We start from the raw sequence: 19,800 nt of genomic DNA, 5'->3' as shown, positions 1-19,800 counted from the left end.
CTTACACCATAGTTTTTTTTTTTATTGTGATTGGTTTTTCATACTTTTGTGCGTTCTGACCTCGTTTTTTCGTTTTCCAAATGACATTGTGACTCTGAAAAGTATACTGATTATTTCAGGTTCCATCATTGTATCATGTAAATCTAGAATAATTCAGGCGTCCTTGCTTCAAATCCAAAATAATATCGAAGTACAATTCCATCCTTTCTCTCGAATTCCTTTAAGAAAATTTGTGCACAAAAGTCAATCGCTGACAGAAGATATTTGAACAGATTAATGAAATTTTATAAGAATTGTGACTCAGTGTTTGAAATAGTTCAAGGTGTTCACATGAGAAAATTATACGATTCACTAGTGAGAAACAAAACGGCGCAGGATTCACATCTACGACTGCAGGCCACGAGATCTGGTAGCAAAGCGAAAGACACACTGGTCATGAATTTAAAGTCAATCACAGCGTTAGTCCAAGCATCAGGAATGAAGACAAATAAAAAATAAAAGGAAGAAAATTAAAGAATAAAAATAAAAGATAACTAAAATAGATGGAATTTGTCTTTCAGCGCTTCAGGAGCGTAATAAGAATGTTGGATTATGTCCAAACTTATGCTGATAAAGTAGTTGATCCGGCCCAAACGGCAACGGGGGCTATGGCGGAATTCAACCATTCCCGCCATCCTGCACCAAAGTTTATCCATACTCACCTCTTCATAGTCGTCAAGGATACTATGACCGTAAATCTTCAGAAACTGCATCATGGTCGCGGTCGTTCTCCAATGACAACAATGCTGACAAGGAAAGATTGGAGCAAGGAATCCAAACTTGGCGCGAAGACTTGTTTGCGTTAAACTGAAACCGAGCGCGGTGGTGGTTAACGCTGCTCAGTATTGTTTGTTTGTTTTTTTTTTCATGTTCTATATGTTTATTTGGACTTCAATTGTGTTGTGCTGTATTAAATGTCGAACTGGAAGTTTTAAAGCAGTCTGAAATCGCTGAGTTTTCGGCTCATGCTAATTACTCCGTTATTCTCAGAAAACTAGAGAATTAGCAGAAAAAACTTTGTGTTAGACTGCATACGTAAAGAATCGAATTATTCATTTGTCATATTTCTATTTTTTTTTTGTTTTCATATTTGAATATTTCTAAGATCCTTGGATATTTGAAAACAGTTGTTACTTTTTTTGAACTGAGGGAACCATGTATTTTAAATTGTGGTTTTTAATTTTTTTTTTGCGCGATCTTGTCAGAATAATCCGCAGGAAAACTGAAACTTTAAATAGAGAATTTATTCAAAATTTGATGACATTTTCAACTCTACTTGTGCACACTGAATACAAGTGCGTATCGTCGTCTCAAAAGGACATGAATCGCGAGTTTAGTTGCGCTGCATTTGCGTACGCTTCCGAAACGGTCCGGTGGATGCAGCAATTGGGACCGAGTTGGGACCGCCGCAAACGGCAGCGATGGGTGGTGCCAGCAAGGGTTTCACCACGCTTCCAGCCGCTACGCTCCACCGGAGCGCCTCTGGAGAAGCCGCGTACGCAATTGCGTACGTGCTTCATGTCGTTTTGGCCCTACAACATTTTAGAACCACATAGGTATAGTAGGGTCGTAACGACATGAAGCACGGTGCAGCTGCGCATGCGGCTGCGCTTGGAGTGGCGCGTCGGAGCGTAGCGGTTAGAATCGGGGAAGGACTCATGCTAGCACCGCTCATCGTTATAGTTCGCGATGGTCCCGCGTCGATTCCAACCGTTATCTCCACCGCGCAGCTGCGAGCAGGACCGCTTACGCAACTACACCGTACTTCATGATGTTTTGACCCGACTATAACTACAGCAGCTCTATTTTTGTTTTTAGAACAGTACTCTAGGATGACTGACCGTACTTCTGTTGTTTTTTGAAACAACTCACGTGCTTTCATTCCATTGGGTTTTCATTCATTTTCATTCGTTTTTTTTTTTCGTTTTGGAGGCTCTAACTTTTTTGTTTCCTCTTAATAACTTTAGCTTACATATCATGAATCCTCTAACACTAATGCTTAGATTTTAGACCCCATTTGGTCTAGTTATTTATATCCAGAAAAAAGAGTGTGGTTGAGTCCCCCAGCTACACTTTACCCGTTTTAAGTACATTGCACATCGAATCGTTTTATCTTACATGTATCTTTTCGTACTGTTGCATGTCTAAGACCGATCTTTTTGTTTATTCTCAAGTATTTTTTGAAGCTTACTTCAAAAATAAACTCAACGATTTTTCAGTTGATTTGAAACCAACGGATTAAAAGTGAGACACCCGCTAAGCAAGCGACAAAAAAGAAAAAAAGAAGTGAGCCCTTGAAATTAAGCGATTTTCCACCGGATTCAGCGTTGTGAGTCTTTTTCTCATTGCAAAATAAAGATTTCCTGTATCCAGGAAAATTGATAATTAGTGAGAGAGGCATTTACATGAGCTTTGGGTCAAGTGAAGAAATAATGAATTCTCTGGAAGTAAAGGGGATTACTTTAGTTTTGTTTTGTGCAAGAATCTAGCATGAAAACCTAACATTATATCTGGATTTCTCTTTTGCTCATCAAGGATTATTTTGCTCATCAATGATTTATTTCCCAGGCTGTCTCAGGATAACTAGAGTAAGTAGTCGGAAACATAACGATTAATTAATACCTTGAGGGAGATTTTTCATGGATCCAAGACATTTTCTCTAGTGCTGCCTTATAATAGAAATCATGGATATGGATTGTTACACGTGTCTGGAAGAAGATAAAATGTAAACGTTTTATGTTGGGCGGAAGAGGATGCTGCTGGGGTGCTTTCTTCTGTGCGCTGAAGAGAAATGTCGGCGGCGATAAGCACGAGTCGTTCGAACGGACGGCTCGCATTACTTCGATGAAGATAAGCAGTGCAGTTCGAACATGCACCCATCGACGCTTTTTCTTCTACAATTTCTCGTCACAGGTAAGCTTCTATCGCTACTACTTTCGACGAGGAAAAAATCCTTGAGAAGCTAGCAAACTCCTTTTTTGATTCTATTTTATCCTCGGTTCATTCTGCTTGTGTCGACTATACGATAGAAATCAGATCCGCTCCAAATGAATCCACAGAATTTTGCTAATGTATCAGGATTATTCAGGATTAGTGGAATTTTCAGGAAGTTTTGCTTCTCCACTACACAATGCATTCCGTAGATCAAGAAGAGGTGAGTTGAACGTACTCTGATGCCCGTCAGAATTGTTGATGATTCTTTTGAACAGCCGTTTTGCTTAAGTGTGCATTTCACGTTTGATAAGTTTGTTGTTGTTGATTTCCACTGAAATGATGTTTTTATTGGTGCGTGCTTCACTCAGCACTTTTTCCATTTACACCGAAATCTTTCACAATTCCTCGAATGCTCAATATGATATTTTTGAGCGTTTTTTTTTTCTGTTGTATTTTCATTACCTCTCTCTTTTTTCTTTTTTTTGTCTAGAAGATCCGAGAGTGAAGTCGCTTCTACACATACTCTACGCTGAATGTTCATTCGTGGTGACGCGACGCTCCTGCCGCATCGCGCGTTCTTCCTCTGTGACGTTATCTTTTTCCTTTGCTTTACTCAAATCGAGGGCGGGTGTAGCGCAGTGGGTTAGAGGTTCCGCTGCCCGGACGATCGATCAGAAGTTCCAATCCGCCCTAGTGCTCAACAAGCCTTTCATCCCTTATCCCTTAGGATCGATAGATTGGTGCTAGACTTTTCTGAGAGGATAAAAACACTGACTTGACTCATCGGCTAGCCCCCGCAAGTCATTGTGTAGGCCAGTTACACGTTCGTGAACCTCAAACGATTCTGATTTGAAGTGAACGTTGGGGCGCATCACAAGCGGATTGATTAACGTCAGACACTTTTTCTTTTATTCTTCATTCTTTACCTCAATCGAAGGCGCATATTCGTTAAACTGGGACTGCGAAAAATGACATTGATTAAAATCCGTAGTTTTATGTGTTCTACAGTGCACGAAACCATCATCCCCATAATAAAGGAATTGTCTCATTAAATTCAATAGCGCAAGATTTTGCTATTTAATGTTTGCTATTTCCTGTACTTACTAATTCAGCGTATGAGAAGACCTAAAATCATACTTTTATCTGACACCATTCTGCTTATCGTTTTCTATTAGAACTCGTGGACAATCCAGATATTTTCATAACTCACATTCAATAATTTCGTGGACAAACTACATGGACTTCGATTGAACTTTTTTCCAATCTCATCGTCGTTGAATCCAGCTTGTGTGAATTCCTTGATTTCGATCACTAAGACATTGATTCTACTCTATTTTCTCGTGAAGGTGAAAAAATAATTAAAGGACGAGTAGGGAGGGGACAACAAACAACATAAAACCACGAAAACAATATGATTTGTCGTCGAGATATGAAATATTACTACATGAAATTTGAAGTGAACCTATCTTTTTCTTAGGTTTACGGGAAAAAGATCATATCTTTAACAATTTCTCATACGTTAACATCGAAAATGTTCTTTCTCTTGGACATCTCTTGGACATCACATATATTTGATTCGTAATTCTACGTTTTCCGAGATGCTGGATTAGTCGATACACGAGTTTATCGTACCCTTTAGGCGGCAATACGTTTTTTTTTCATTTTTTTTTGGATATTTTGTATTGTTTGTGTGGATATTTTTGAAAGTTACTGTAAGATATACATTCAAATGCGGATTCTACATCAATGTCGTCAAAGTGTTTGGAATCCTTCTTTTGATTTCTCAAATCGTTAAAAATGTTATGGTAATGTTCGGTAGAACGCACTTACGAACACTTTTTTAAAAATTATTTTCACCATGTTTCACGGATAATTTCATGGAAATCACTCCTATGTAGCAAACAGGTGTGAAACATTTTTTTTTTGAACTAGAAGAAAATAAATCTTCTGGCAATTAGTGTAGTTTCGTACATATTTGTGGCTGCGTGGATACGTTACAACGCTGAATCCTAAATGCCGTTCTTGGAGAATTTAAATTCATTGCAACTGAGAAACCAGAATGCTCGAATGTACTTTTGATAGTTTGAGAAACGTTGATTTGAAGGAAAAAATGCATTTTACTGTAATCTGGGATTTTTCGCGAAATCACTCAAATTGATCCTTTCTAAATGTTACCTCGTAGAGAGAGGTTTAGGTTTTTTCGTTGTCTTTCATCTTAGTTATTAATTTTTTTTATTTGAACATAACGTTTCCGTAACCCTTTCGCAATGGAAACGTTATTTTTCTTAGGAGTAAATTGAAATATGAAAAAAAAATGCATGTTAGCAGAACATTTGACAACCAAATTATGGAAGAAGTCCGTAGATTATCAAGATGATAGCTTTTAGGTGTTCTCGAGTTTACCAGTTAGAGTGATAGAGTGTAGAACTTTCTGGAAGTCTCTCGTGTCCACTGGATACTATAGTTCTTCTTCTAGATACCGGTTTTTAAAGGTTTCAAAAATTTTGATGCAGGAGCTGATTTTCAGCCTATTTTATATAGTTCGACATGATGGGACCTTCTTATACTATATTCCAATTTAACCATGATTTTCCAGGATTAACACCTCCTTTGTTCTGTCAGAGCCTCTCCTTTGCAAACACGAAAGATTCTTGTTTTTGCAAGCATATTTTGTAGTCCTCAATTTTTGGGACTCATACTGATCCTTCAAATGTCACAAGGAGTATGTGGATGTGAAAGCTTCTGGAACGTCCTCAGCGCTCCTCGAAAGTTAGGATTTCATTTCCTTAAGGTGTTTTATAGGTGTTTCTGAAGTACCGTGATTTCCAGTGAAGTGCCATGGTTTTTCAGTACAATATTTTTTGCAGAACGACCAATTTTAAGTTTTTGATCGAAACAAACAAAATAATTCAACTCGTTCTGGCTATATCGAGGTGTTTTGACATTTTTCTAACTGTTTCCCTTCTCTTGTTTCTCTTCTTCTCTTCTCTCAACGTGTAGATAATGCCATTCCACATGAAACAATGCGGTTAGTAGCGACTGACCGGGGAAAAATGACATTTAAATTCTGAAAAGATGGCAGAGAGACAGTATTTCTACTAGTACCATAGCTGCAGAAATTCTCTCGGCGCTAAGGATGTGATACGTAAAAAAAAACCGGGGAAAAATCCCGAAGCATCTGGAGCCTCGAGGGTGATGAAATCGGTAGATCCTGGTGTTTTTTACCTGATTTGTCTTCTTTAGTCCTTATCCTTCTGCTATTTTGGAAATTTTGAGGAGAAAAGGAGTTCGTTGCGAAGATGAGAGGAAAAAACACCCAGATTATTCAATTTAACACCTTCAACACTTGCATGATAAATTGTTACGCTCCATAGTTGAGAAAGAGAAACAAAAGAGGAAAAACAATGCATTATTTGGAATAGAAAATTATAGAAATGCGAAATTAAGTGCGGAAAGCCATCATCGATGAAGAGGACAATTAGAATAAAAAAACGGTTTAATTAGTTTTTTTTCCATGAAATATAAATGAAAAATTTCATGGAAAAAATGGGATAAAACAGCACCAGGAAGATCGAATAAAAATACCAACGTGTCTTTCACATCTAACAATTGTAACCGGTTTTCTCCAAGTTCTCGTGACTAGATAATATGTGGAATTTTGCAAAAATAAGAAATAAATATACAACAACTAATATTATCAATTATGTGAAGAAAAAGGTTTAATTAGTTTTTTTTTTTTTTGCGATAAATGGATTAAACTCATCTCTAGATAGTGGTTTGAGGAAATCTCTGCTTGACGGGACTTGTTCGTGAGCAGGGCAACCGCTCAGGACATTTCTGTTCTAGAACTGCCCTAAACGATTTATCACCACAGGCTGAAATCTCTTGAAATAAGTAGTAGTTAGCTATTGACAGGTGTGGCGCAGTCGGTAAGAGGTCCCCCTGTGATAGCACGATCAATCGGAAGTTCGAATCCGCTCTAGCGCAAACCAAGTCTTTCATCCTTCCGGTATCTATAAACTGGTGCCAGACTTGTCTGGGAGGATGGAAACCCAGACTTGACCACGTCGGATAGCCCCCCACCGAAGTTATTTTTTAGCTTAGATATGCGTTCTAAACCCCAAACGATTCTGAATTGAAGTGAATGGCGGAGCCGGTCCCAAACGGATTGAGTAACGGCTGACTTTTTATCCTTTACAGTTTAGCTGTCGACGGGTAGCAGCTCAGTATTCCGATTACTCAAAAATCCTTATCAGAGCAGGGTAATTAAATTATCAAAAATGCGAATGAATTCCACTTCGATGTAAGTCTTCGCTTTTACAGTGTATCATCCTAGTTTTGTGCACCAATCTAACCTTTGGAATCAATGTACCGATAATTTAAAAAAATTGTTGGAGGAGCAATCGTTTGGATTTTTTGAAGTGAAGAAAGTAGATTCTGTGATTGATTCTGATTGTGATTCTGTTTTTTTTCCTCGTTTTCAGATGGCAACACACAAATAATTCATCCAGGAACAGCTCTCCGGGAAGGACCAGATCTTCCACCACTCCCTTTGGAATATGAAGCAGAGGTATATCGTACTCTCTTTTTTTTAAAATGTTTTCCTCATTAGATTACAATTCAAGAATTATTCAAGATTAAAATTTTCAACCTGACTTTATAATTTTCAAATTATAAGGTTTTGTTTGACATAAATAATTGATATAAATAACAAATTTCCCATAAATAATTTCGTTAAGGATGAAATTTATATGTCCATCGATGATCCACGTGTAGGAACAGTGGACGCAGATGGTAACGTCCTCGTGCCTGTTGACGATGAAGGCAGGATTCTTCCAGGTAAAGTGGAGCTGCGAAGATTGTGTCGTATGTCGTAGTTTTTTTTTATCTTTTTTCTCTCTCTTCCCCAATCCCACCCCTTTTTTCTCTCTTTGGAGGGATGATCTATCTCTGAGTCTCTATTCCGCAGCACTCTGGAGATATGCGGCAAGGAATGTCCGGGAGCACATGGTCGGCCTCGTTGAGGAACCGTAGTTTACAGAAGCTGCGGATTTTCAACGAGGCGCCTCCGTCGCTACTTTGATTATTTTTTTTTAAGTTTCTGTTTCTGAAACTTTCTTCACTCAGAGGCAAATTTTTCTAGCAATTATTTTTTTACTCACCACAAAATGAGAAAAATAAGACAGAGATGTTTGGCACGGAATGGACGAACGTTCAGCTTCAGCGACAAATAGCATAGCAACTGCGATTTTTATCACAATGTGAAGAACGCGGGCGGGTGTAGCACAGGCGGTAAGAGGTTCCGCTGCCCGCACGATGGATCGGTGGTTCGAATCCGCCCTAGTGCTCACCAAGCCCTTCATCCCTTCGGGTCCAATAAATTGGTACCAGACTTGTCTGGGAGGATAAAAACACTGACTTGACACATCGGCTAGCCACCCGCAAGTCATTGTTTAGGCCAGCAACACGTTCGTGAATCTCAAACGATTCCGAATTGAAGTGAACGTGGTGGTGGCGGATCCCAAGCGGATTGATTAACGCCAGACACTTTATCCACTCTGTGAGGAGAATTTCCCGTAGAATTTTTCTTCAGCATTTTTTTTTCTCGTTTTTTCCCGAATATTCCGCTGCATTTATTCACGTAAATTTGTAACAAACTGCGGTGAACCCTCTAAGCAAAGACAGAATAACGCCATGATGACGATCTGCGCATAAGACGCACTAATCTCACACCACGAACCTGTTTATGGACCCTGATGAGGTATGCCAAGAAGCGCAAGACGTTGCTGGAGTGGAAAAAGCGACAGGGCAGCGCACAGACTAAATTCGATTCACTATTCACTGGTAAAGCATAGATTTGTACTTCCGTATTCTCCTGGATACCCAAAAATCGAATGTATCTACAAAATAGGTAATTGAACCGACCCACTGGATCGATAGATGCAGTGGTCCTGCAGAAATTCAACCTGAGAAATGATGAAAAACGGATGATTCTTTTAATTTTTAAAATTATTCCTATTTTCGGAAAAATTTGCTGGTAGATTAAACTTAGGAGTTAAAAAAAATTGAAAGAAGAAATTAAAAATTAAATTATTATTTTAAAAAATCTAAAAAATTTAGGTTTCGAACACCTCGTTCGTCCACTTCAAATTCAAATGGATGTCGGCGATGCGCGAAATCCACAAATCACACTAGGTTTGTCTGTTTTCGTTGAAACTTCCCTGTATGGATAATCCTGTAATGAAAAATCCTTGTTCTACTACCTCCGAATGGCTACGCGTAATCGAAATGCGTGGTATATTGATGATCTTAATAAATATAACTGTAGAGTAGCGAAAAATTTCCATGGTTCTGCTAAACTTTTCTGAATTTTTCGATTAAATTGTGGTGTTCTTTTCGACGATGAGGATCTGAATCCACGACGATGAGGTGTTCTTCCCGATCAAACCGTTAGGAGCAGCATAGCAGGAATCTGGTGTGGTGGTGGAATCCGTGGGAAAAGCTTGAGGGATGTAAACGGTGTGGAAGACGAAGATGTCTTTTTTTTCATGACGATTTCCCCCACAACGCGTCACCCTTGCGTACGTCACGCATCCACGTGCGAGCCAGGTATGTTACGCTGCTAAGGGAACCGCAGCGTGTAGAAGTGTGACGCGTTCTAACGTACCTCGTAGGAGCTAAATTGGTTCCCACGGTGTTTTCCATGACGATTAAGGAGAGACGAGCGGGGCAAACCCGGATTCCGCAGATGTGCAGCCACATCCCTAGCTTTTCCCGGGGATTCCCTTATCACGTCAGATTTGTGGTATGCTGTCTCTAAAGCGTTAAAACAGGAAGTATAAACCTGACAGAATTGTAGAACGACGATATTTTTCCGATGAAGTTATTAAATACACAAAGATTTATGTACTGAGTGAGAACATCGAGGTTTCTCCTCGTTTCCTCGCGTTGTCGATGCTCGTAACTGCTGTTGAGGCTGAAGAAGTGTCACGTCACCCGTAGAAGGCGATGTTTCGAAGCTGAATTTTTGAAATCCCTATCGTTATTGAAATCAGGAATGAGTATGCACTTTTATATAACTTTTGCGGAAAAACATGGAGTGCATTCTAGAACAATTTAAAAAATTTATTATTTATACTTATATTTAATTATTATTTATTACTTAAAGATATTTAAGAGTTCTAGTCTATCCAATTTCCTCTCAAACCTTTTTCCCAGCCTGAGATTACTGATGTTTACCTACTCTTGCTATGGAGACACTGAAAACCATAGACCTTTTTTCACCTGTAATTTTTTTTAATATGCTAATCGTAATTTTTATATGTGCCAAGAAACCCAGAGGTAGCTCTCGAGCCTTTGCTAGAGGCAATTATTTATAATCCTTTCAGATTCCACATCTATGAAAGTGTTGGAGCCGGCGACAAGTACTGGAGAAGTGCAATCGGAGTCTGATAAAGAAGGAGGTAACGATGAAACTGTGTACGACGAAGAAGGTGACGAACAACAGGCCGAACAGCTACCGACAGCAAGCGACTACGTCGATTCCCGGGAGGATAGAGGTGATTCCGAAATGGCAAGAAGTGGTAAAAAGGTCGAGGCTCCACGACAGGCCACGAAACTCAATTTAACAGATTTTGACAATCGTCTACAGCCAGGGGACGCTTTAAAAAATGATTTGGAAGCAGCGGATACAACAAAAAATGTAGATGAAAAGATTGAAGAAGTTGTTCACGAAATCTTCACCGCTGCTAAAGAAATTGACGATAGTAAAATCGGAGCAGACGTCGGTCAGAAAGTGGATGATGAACTGACTGAACCGGCAGAGGAATCCAAGGAATCCGATTCTTCTAAAAATATAGGCGATGAGTCTCAACTAGAAAACAAAGATATTGATTCGATTTCGCCTGGTCAGGAATTGGATGAAGATGACGACGAAACAGGCGAACAAAATCCACTGGAACCGTATGAAGCTGAATTTGACTCCTCCGAGGGAGGAGCTACAGAACTCGAAGATGAGGATTCACTTGATGAGGATTCGCCGAATACTCCAAATGTAGGTGAAGGAGTTGAAGAAATCGGTAAAGTTCTGCCGAAGGATGACGAGAAGGAGTCTGGAGATGAGGAAAATAAGCGTTTGGACCATCTGCGAAAGGGAAGTATGCTCGGTTTTGAAGGTGGCGATAAAGTGGCGGCTGGGAAACCGGATTCGGCACCACCAGCTACCGTATTCACACCTGTGTTGATCATTTTTCTATTTTCTTTGTATATGATGTAGTGGATTTGTTGTGTAAAATAGGCAACGGAATTTTCATTTATGCCGACACTTTGTTGATATGAAATTTTAAATAGTACGTTTAAATACAAACAAAAATCCTATACAGAAAGAAAAAGGAGAAAAAAAAACTAGACATTATGTACAGAAAATAAACTTGATAACTACAAGTTTCAGTTTAAAATTACATTTGAAACAAAGAAGAATGAAATGGCAAATAGAAATACTCATGTCATGAAATGATGGTCTGTTGAGGATCCCGCGACGATCCGTCCATTTCTAAAGCTTAATTGCCGCCCCCACAGCAAATACACACACAAAAACGCATTTCACTACACTTATGCACATATAACTTGACAAATGTGGTCTTCTTCCGGATTCCACGATTTCACTAACACGAGTCTTCAAGTCTCGATGACACGGCTCATCTTTCTTCTCGGTTCGTAGGAGAAGTTGAACACTTTCCGTGCATACGGAAGAATTGATCTTGTGACGAAACTGTAAGAAAAAAGGTATCCGTAGGAGATAATGGTCCACTAACAGTGAACGACGAATTCTGTGGGCGAATTTAAAGACATCACCCCACAAATCTGAGGTGGTACGGATTTCAGGTGGAGCATTCGTATACAGGATCGTCGATTATGTAGAGAAGGGTGATTCCGTCCATTTCTTCCTAATTGCCGTAAAAAAAAACGGCCCTAAAGTTGCGGCTTCGAGCGTTCCGGGGCGCTATTTTCTACAACGAGTTCGATTGGAGCGCGCCAGCCTTGTGCATGCGTCGCATCTTCCGCGCCGTTTTCTGCGGCAATTAGGAAGAAATGGACGGAATCACCCCCTTTCCATAATCTACGACCCCGTATAGACATAATCCACCTGAAACCCGTACGTACCACTCCAAATTCGTGGGGTGATACCTTTAATGTAAGAAATTTTCTAGCAAGCGGAAATTTTGATTTAAATCAGTAGAATAGCAGAAATTAGTGGTGGTTAAGAACAGTTTTTTTTAGTATCTGCACTGACAGATGGACAAATTTCTCCAGAGAAGAATTTTTCATTTGGTATGGAAATACGATAAATAAAAACAAGAAAGAAAGTATCATCTATCACTGTAGATATGAATTTATCATATTTACATATTATGATTGCTTGATATTTATTATTATTTGACTAATTTATTATTGTTTGTTATTAGTATTTACTCTTATAGCGTAAGAAAACTTAAGGAATCGTTGGAACTGAATTGAAATTAAGGAACGGTGAAATAGTTTTTATGATCTGCGAGAAACATGGAAGGGAAAACACTTTTTTTTTTAAAAACTGAACATTCACTTTTTTATAACGTTTGAACTGTGCAATTAAATGGAGCAATGTTCTCTTGGAAAACGAGAAAACGCTTGAAAGTTAACTAAAGTAGCGTGCAGTCACGAATCAGGCTCCTATTCATCTCCTGAGGCGAACCGATGAAAGCCGGTCGCTTTACACACGCTCTAACTTTTGAATTGAATTATTTGAACAATTATTAAGTATTTGTTTGAGTGATTTGAATTATTTTTTTACTTGAATTATTTGAACAATTCTTAATTGACACTGAACAATTAAAACAATTATTAATTACTTATTTGAGTAATTTGAATGAAGTTTTTTTATTCTATATTATTTTATTTATTCATCTTCTGAGAGAAATTAATGAAAAACCGGTCTCTTTAAATTAAATGTTCAAATAAATAAGAAATGTTAAATTTAAATTTAACATTTCTTATTTATTTGAACAACTATTACTTCTAATTGTTTGTTTGAATAACTTAACTAAATTCTTTAGTGTAAATTATTTAAATAAAGAATGAGTTGCTTGGATTTTAATTAAGAAATATTCAACTGCTTACCACTTCAAGAACACACAAAGCGGACCAATACTTCCTGGAATGAAGTGAGTCTGTTTTTCTTTGAGAATCGCCTCCACAACCTCACGAGCACATTTCTCCAGGGGAATAACGTCGAAAAATCTGAGAACGCTCCATAATTTCTATGAAAAAAGACTTTTCCTATGGGAAAAACGCAACGTACGTGCTGTATGGCTCCTCCAGGTTCTCGATAAAACCAGTTTTAACGAAGTACGGAAAAATTGAGGTGAGAATAATCTTATTGAAAAGGCCTTTCTCAATGATTTCCATTTGCAACGCTTCCATAAAACCACGACATGCGAATTTTGCAGAGCTGAACAAAATTCTTGTTTTTTTTTCGAGTTGTTGACGATTGTTGATGTTTATTTACGTAAAACTAAGTCAAAATTACAAACCAGTAAGCTGTTCCGTAACGTTCCCCATAATAACTACAAATAGAGCCGATGGAGACGATTTGTCCTCGTTTAGCGGCGATCATCTCTGGCAGAAAGGCTTTTATGGTCTGAAATAGCAAAAATAGTAAAAAAATAATAAAAATAAAATAGTAAAAAATATAAAATTACAAAATTGTAAAAAAAGTAAAGTAGTAGGAAAAATTCTTTATTTAGACAAAAAAAATCCACTCAAACTCACATAAATGTGCCCTAAAACGTTGACATTCGTGTTCAATTTATAGTCATTGTAGGTCAAATCCTCAAATTCACCAAATTTCAGCACAGCAGCGTTTACGATGCAAATATTGACCGTACCTGAATACATATATCTGTTGAGTATTTGTTTGTAATTTATTATTGTTTGTTTATTTATTTATTTTGTTATTTGTGAAGGAACAAACCTAATCGTGGATCTTTTCGGATTTGTTCGGCTACGGAGCACAATGCCTGTGGATCCGACACATCACATCTATAGAAATGTGCAATTCCACCTTCATAACAGATCTCCTCGGCAGTTTTCAGACCCTCTTTCTAAAAATGCTTCAATTTAACTAAATTTTAATTATATTTTTACTATTTTGTCATTATTTTAATGTATTAGTTTATTATTATCATTTTACTTTATTTAACTAACTCCATACAGGCTCTGTTGAAAACTAAAGTATAAAAATGTGAAGGATAAGGTGTCAATCAATCCGTTCGGGACCAACGCATTCGCTTCAATTCAGAATCGTTTGAGGTTTACGAACGTGTATCTGGCCTATACAATGACTTGCGGGTGTTAGCCGATGTGTTTTTCTCCTCTGAGACAACTCTGTCAGTAATTTATCGGTCCCGCGGGGACAGAATCTTTGGTTGGCACCAGGCAGGCTTCGAACCTCCGATCGATCGTGCGGACACAGCGGAACCTCTAACCGACTGCGCTACAACCGTACTGTCGAGAAATATGTCTGAGAAAGTACGCACATGCGCAGCTCGTTCATTCATTAGAGGAAAAACCTAATTCATCAGATATTCAGTCACTTTTACTGGTTACAGGAATAGATCCTCTTTAAGATTGAAGAACGTGAGAGGGACAATCGATGCCCGATTCGGGAAAGTTCGCCAAGCACTTTTTACAACGCGTTTTCATGTTTTTCTGGCGTATTTTCGAGATTAAAGAGCTCACGGTAGTACTTTTTGGCTGTGATCCGGGAAGTAGATTAAAGTAGTAAAGTACAGTAAAGTACATAATTGTTTGAAAAGGTTGAGGACGTTCCTAGTGATTTTATGCACAGAAAAACTATTTGAAATTGCTGAGATTCTCCTAATCATAAGTACAGTATGAAAATTGGACAAAGGATCCTGGATGGATCCCCGTTAATGCAAGGGCGAGCTCTACATATATACCGTATCGCCTGGCAGCGAACTAAGGACTGATCATTCCTTGAACGTCTGGGAAGAGAAAATGACCTCCATCCTTATTTGGTTGTTCTCGCTGTACATCAATGACCACATTTTTAGAGTCCATAGGTTGAGTCCAGCCAAGAAAAGTACGGTAAATACGTATAGAGTGGGAATAACATCAATTACAATAATGAATTACCTCCGTTAGGATTGGAAATTATAGCGCCTCAGGCATTGTTTAAGCAAGGACCTCTTTAGCATGGTTTTTCAACATTTGTAACACTTATTCCATTGAATTATTGATTTTTTGATTTTTCAACACATGATTTTTTTTTACTCAAGTATAAATCTTGCAAAGTCATTGATGGGAAAATATTTCTTGTCCTATTGTCCGTTACTGTAGCCATTGTGTAGTATATGCATATTCTTTTTATACTTGGATTTTTTAAAATATTTTCATTATATTATTTATATTATTCTCCTGTAGTTGAATGGATATTATGTCATATTTTTAATTTTTTAAGAATCATTTTCAAAATATCTACTTCTTAATCTGTTCGATGTGTGTGCCCGCAGGTTGACAAGCATATCCTGAATAACTCACCTCATTAACATCCAGAATACAAACTTTTGCCCTCTCCTGTATGGCCATCATTTTAGAAACGGTTTTTCCGATTCCCATCGCTCCACCGGTGATCACAACAACCTTAAAATTGTTCACTTTTTGTTTTGTAGGAAAAAAATTGTGATAAAAAGATTATAGGAGAAGGTTATAAAAGTGGGCATTTAGAAAACTGCTGCTGCATAAGTTCACATTTTTTCTTGAAATTTATATTTTTATATAATATTCTTATTCAATCAATAAAAATTACTACTAATCACTTATTATTTATTAATATTGCTACTAATTGCTCATTATTATTGATACCTATACTTATTTTGTACGCCGTAGTCAGAATTAAAAGTAGGAAGGTAAAACCAAGTGCAATTTTTTGCTGTTTGTGGTTGATTTAGGAGTATGTCAAAAGGAACAGTTGAAAGTATTGATTTTTTGAAAGTAAATTTATCGGGAATTTTTTTCTGGGACCTTCGGAGGTAATCGGTTTTAAAAATAGCTTCAAATAAATAATATAATTTTAAAAATAATTTTAAAAAAATAACATCTAACAAATATGCGCTATAGAAGTGCAGTTTATGAGAAATCTTGCATTTTTCTCATGTGATTCAACTTTCTTGCACATCTATTGGGAATTTCAGGATAATTTTCGACGAGTTAACGTATTTCTTCTGTAACTCACAATTTTTTTTTAATCTAGAAAGAGGGATCAGCGTAGGAAGCTGCATGGATTTACATAACCAATACCTAGCAGAAATTCACTGTAATGAGGGGAGGAAGAGAATTTTCTTGAGTAAATGAGTCAAATTGAAGCAAAATCACCGTCATAAAGAAAATCCCTCAAAGATCATTGTCATTTTTCTAAAAAATTAGAGAAATTTATTTCAAAGCTGTGCAGCAAGACTAATCATTGATTGATCACTGATCAAGAGATCACTAACCTGATTCTCAATCTTCTTTCGCCTTTGAAATAATAATCGTGGGAGATCTTTAAACAAAATAATCCATAGATAGATGAAAATAAATGTGAACGCTAGGAAAAGTCGACGTGGAAGCGATTCTCGAGCCATTTCGTTTTTTTTTATGCGACGGAGACCAGGAGAGAGGATCTGTAAAAAATAAAGGAAAATAATAAGTGAACACAAAGTCCTGGAATATCCATGAGATCGTGGCAACGTAAAAGAGGAGATGAACAGGAACATCATATCGGATCTGATCTGGATCTGGTCGGTCAGGAGGAGGTGAAAAAAAAACTGAGACAATGGCATGTGGAGTGCAGAGTGTGGCTGGCTGCTGCTGCTGCTGCTTCTGTTAGGTTCCGAAGAGACGATCGTCATTAACTCAAAGTCCGTCTCGTCACATCCGAACGAGCTACAAAAGCCTGTCGGCGACTAGTTCGTTCACGAATTTTTTGCCGAACACACACACGGCCAAGAAGATTGTACGTGTCGTCAATGATGGGACCGACCGACACTGACTGACTCGTTGACGGGATAGCAGCAGCAACCCACGATGCACTTTTTTCTGGTGAACGCTGCCGGGAAACGTTGGAAGTGTTGTGAATTTTCCGGCACCTATGTGCATAGAAACAGAATTTATTGCAACTTTCCAGAATAACGTCGTTTGAGATTATTGCAAGCTTTCTAATTTTAATTTTTTAACTTTTTCAACATCATATATGATGTAATATAATATAGTACAATATAATTTAATACAATATAATATAATTATAATTTTTAATTTTTTTAAAGTTTTTATTTTTTAATCTCTCTTTGATTCGTTTTAATTAATTTAAATTTAAATTTAATTTTAATTTTGATTCTTTAACTTTTTCAATTTTAATTTTTTATTTTTAAGTATCCGTTCCGTATAGTATTTTTAAGTTTTTTTAGTATATACAAGTATTTTTAAGTATTTAAGTTATTTTTAATTATTGTGTATCTGCGTACAGCAAATGCAAATTTTGAAAACCATTTTAAAATTGAAGAAAATAAAATTTAAAATGAAATTTTTAAACCATTCTAAAGACCAACGTACATTGTTCACTCACCTTCTGCAACGGTTATCTTTTAGCAAAGGAAAGACACCTAACACCAAAAAAAAAGAAAGAAAAAAGAAAACAAACATGTTCGCCACTGTTTGCACTTTTAATATGTTCACTTCACCGATGAACACATCATCAATTTTCTTCTACCCAACTGCAAAATTGAACGATTTGTTTTTCAGGAAGGCGATAAGTGAAAGAATGGTAATTCAATCTGTTCATATAATTTTTGCGTCAATTCCGTAGTTTCGCTCTTTTCGAATTTCCTACTTTTCTCGGGGGAAATCAAGAGAATCAGGGAATAATTAAGGATAATAAAATAATTTGGAAAAAATCAGATTGAAATTGAATTGATTGAAATCAAAAAATTCCACACTCACTATGTATCGGCCTGACTATGCCAATAATCTGAGGTTGTTTTCAAAAATTGTTTCAAAATTTCTTCAAAAGTTTGAGATTTCTTCCCTGTGAGGGAAATAATAATTTCACTATATTTAATTTTTAATTTTATAATCATAATTTTTAACTTTAACTAACTAATAACTAATAAGTATAATTTCTTACGTTCCATACGATTTTTTCTGTGAAAATGCACTTTTTGTCTGGATTTTTATGTTTAGGCCTGTCCTAAACTTTCCTACATCTTCGAATCAATCTATTCCTAACCGAAATAGGAACGTGTTCGGAAAAAGTGCACTAAAATCACTGTACTGCACATCCAGACCGGAATACATATTTTCTGTAGAAGTTGCATGTTCAGCGAAGTTAATAGCGAAAAACGGTAGATAAAATTCTTTTAAAATAAGTTTTCCTTCCTAAGAAAAGACGGATGTGAGGGTTTACGTTTACACATCGGTCGAAAAAGTGAAACCGGTTCAACAGAACTTTTTTCTATAGTTTAGAAATCGATTGGCTTGTCATGTTCATAGTTTCTATTGGGAAAAATCCGTAGATTTAGTAGTTGCCAACGCCGAGTACTAAGATTTTTTAATAAAAAATTTCTAAACCCTCCTTCCCCTACATTTCTATTTTAGCTTTATTTTTTTCTGAAAATTTCTTTAAAAAAATCCACAGCTGCAGTAGAGACAACCAAGTTCGAGATTTTTAAAATTTTCTAAACCCTCCCTTTTTTGTATATTTCTATTTTAACTCTAATTTTTTTCTGAAAAATTTTTAGCGAAATTTTAGAACAATATTTCAAGCAGCTTTCTTTCAAGATTTTTTAAAATTATTTTATTTTAGGAAAAAAAATTGTTTTATACTAAAAGGAAAAAGTATTAGGAAAAATATTTCTTTTTTTCAATTTACCTTCACAGGAGCGGATTTGGAAATGGAAATAAATAAAAAAGAAAGGGAAGAGAGATGAAGAAATGAAAATATCACGTTATCGAAAAAGTGAAACGAAACGATCGCTTAAGAGAACGAATCAACAAAGCCGGCGCAACAAAAGCGTAACTCATCACAAAAGGACGTTGAGGATTGGCCTCGAAGATTTGTAGACGACACAATACATTGAGGACTTAAACGCCCCGTCGCTGCGCTGCGCTGCGTCGCACAGGCCACATCCACAGGGGTCTCGCTGCTGGAAAAGCGGGTTATATATGAATGTGGCGTCGAGCCGTATGGATATTTATGGAATTATCCTTTCCAATCGGGAACAACAGCAGCAGTCAGAATCACAGTATCAATCAACACCTAGTATTTATGCTATCGGTTAATGTTAGGTCTCAGTACTCAAAACTAGTTTTTAAGATTAAAAATCAACTGAAAATAAGAAAAGAAAAACAACAGCGGTCGATATCTATGCGGTGAATGACGTGGGAGATGGTATGGATGGAGTGCTGCCGCTCCGGCTTGGCCAAAGATCTCCACAACGTCTTCCAGGAAGAAGAAAGAGGGGTAGATGTGGTTTAGAACGGAAAGAAGGAGCTGTTCACGATAAAAAGTGTAGATGTACCGGAAAAGAAAAACCGGGATAACCTTGACGAGCACACTTTTTTGTTTCTGGATTTTGGCAAAACCATGCTTGTACGAGCATTGTTCCACTTAAAAAAGTGAAAAAAACATCGTAGGAAACATCCGAGCGACCAGACGCTGTCAAGAAAACCTCCGAACAACACAGACGACGCTCAATGATAAATATCGTCGATGAATTTCTACTCACGGGGGAAAAA

At 37.2% G+C, this 19,800-nt stretch overlaps 2 protein-coding genes across 2 annotated transcripts; one reads left to right on the top strand and one right to left on the bottom strand.

Moving 5' to 3' along the window:
- Nucleotides 1-2,909: 2,909 nt before the first annotated feature.
- Nucleotides 2,910-11,248, top strand: RB195_000208 (uncharacterized protein; the record flags this gene model as incomplete). Its single annotated transcript, XM_064196417.1, has 6 exons — nucleotides 2,910-2,952; nucleotides 3,146-3,193; nucleotides 7,458-7,543; nucleotides 7,713-7,812; nucleotides 9,094-9,168; nucleotides 10,362-11,248. The coding sequence occupies 6 exons, from the start codon at nucleotides 2,910-2,912 to the stop codon at nucleotides 11,246-11,248; spliced, it is 1,239 nt and encodes a 412-aa protein (XP_064052298.1).
- A 401-nt stretch (nucleotides 11,249-11,649) lies between these two features.
- On the bottom strand, nucleotides 11,650-16,652 carry RB195_000207 (uncharacterized protein; the record flags this gene model as incomplete). The annotated part of the gene is made up of 8 exons (XM_064196416.1): nucleotides 11,650-11,743; nucleotides 13,129-13,248; nucleotides 13,310-13,459; nucleotides 13,542-13,648; nucleotides 13,780-13,895; nucleotides 13,982-14,111; nucleotides 15,571-15,672; nucleotides 16,524-16,652. 8 exons carry the CDS (start codon nucleotides 16,650-16,652, stop codon nucleotides 11,650-11,652), a joined length of 948 nt encoding a protein of 315 aa, XP_064052297.1.
- Between the last annotated feature and the right edge of the window lie 3,148 nt (nucleotides 16,653-19,800).

Source organism: Necator americanus, chromosome IV, assembly GCF_031761385.1.
Source record: "Necator americanus strain Aroian chromosome IV, whole genome shotgun sequence".
NCBI classification, from domain to species: domain Eukaryota; kingdom Metazoa; phylum Nematoda; class Chromadorea; order Rhabditida; family Ancylostomatidae; genus Necator; species Necator americanus.
The sequence above is the reverse complement of the archived record's forward strand: the minus strand, read 5'-3'. Positions and strand labels throughout refer to the sequence as shown.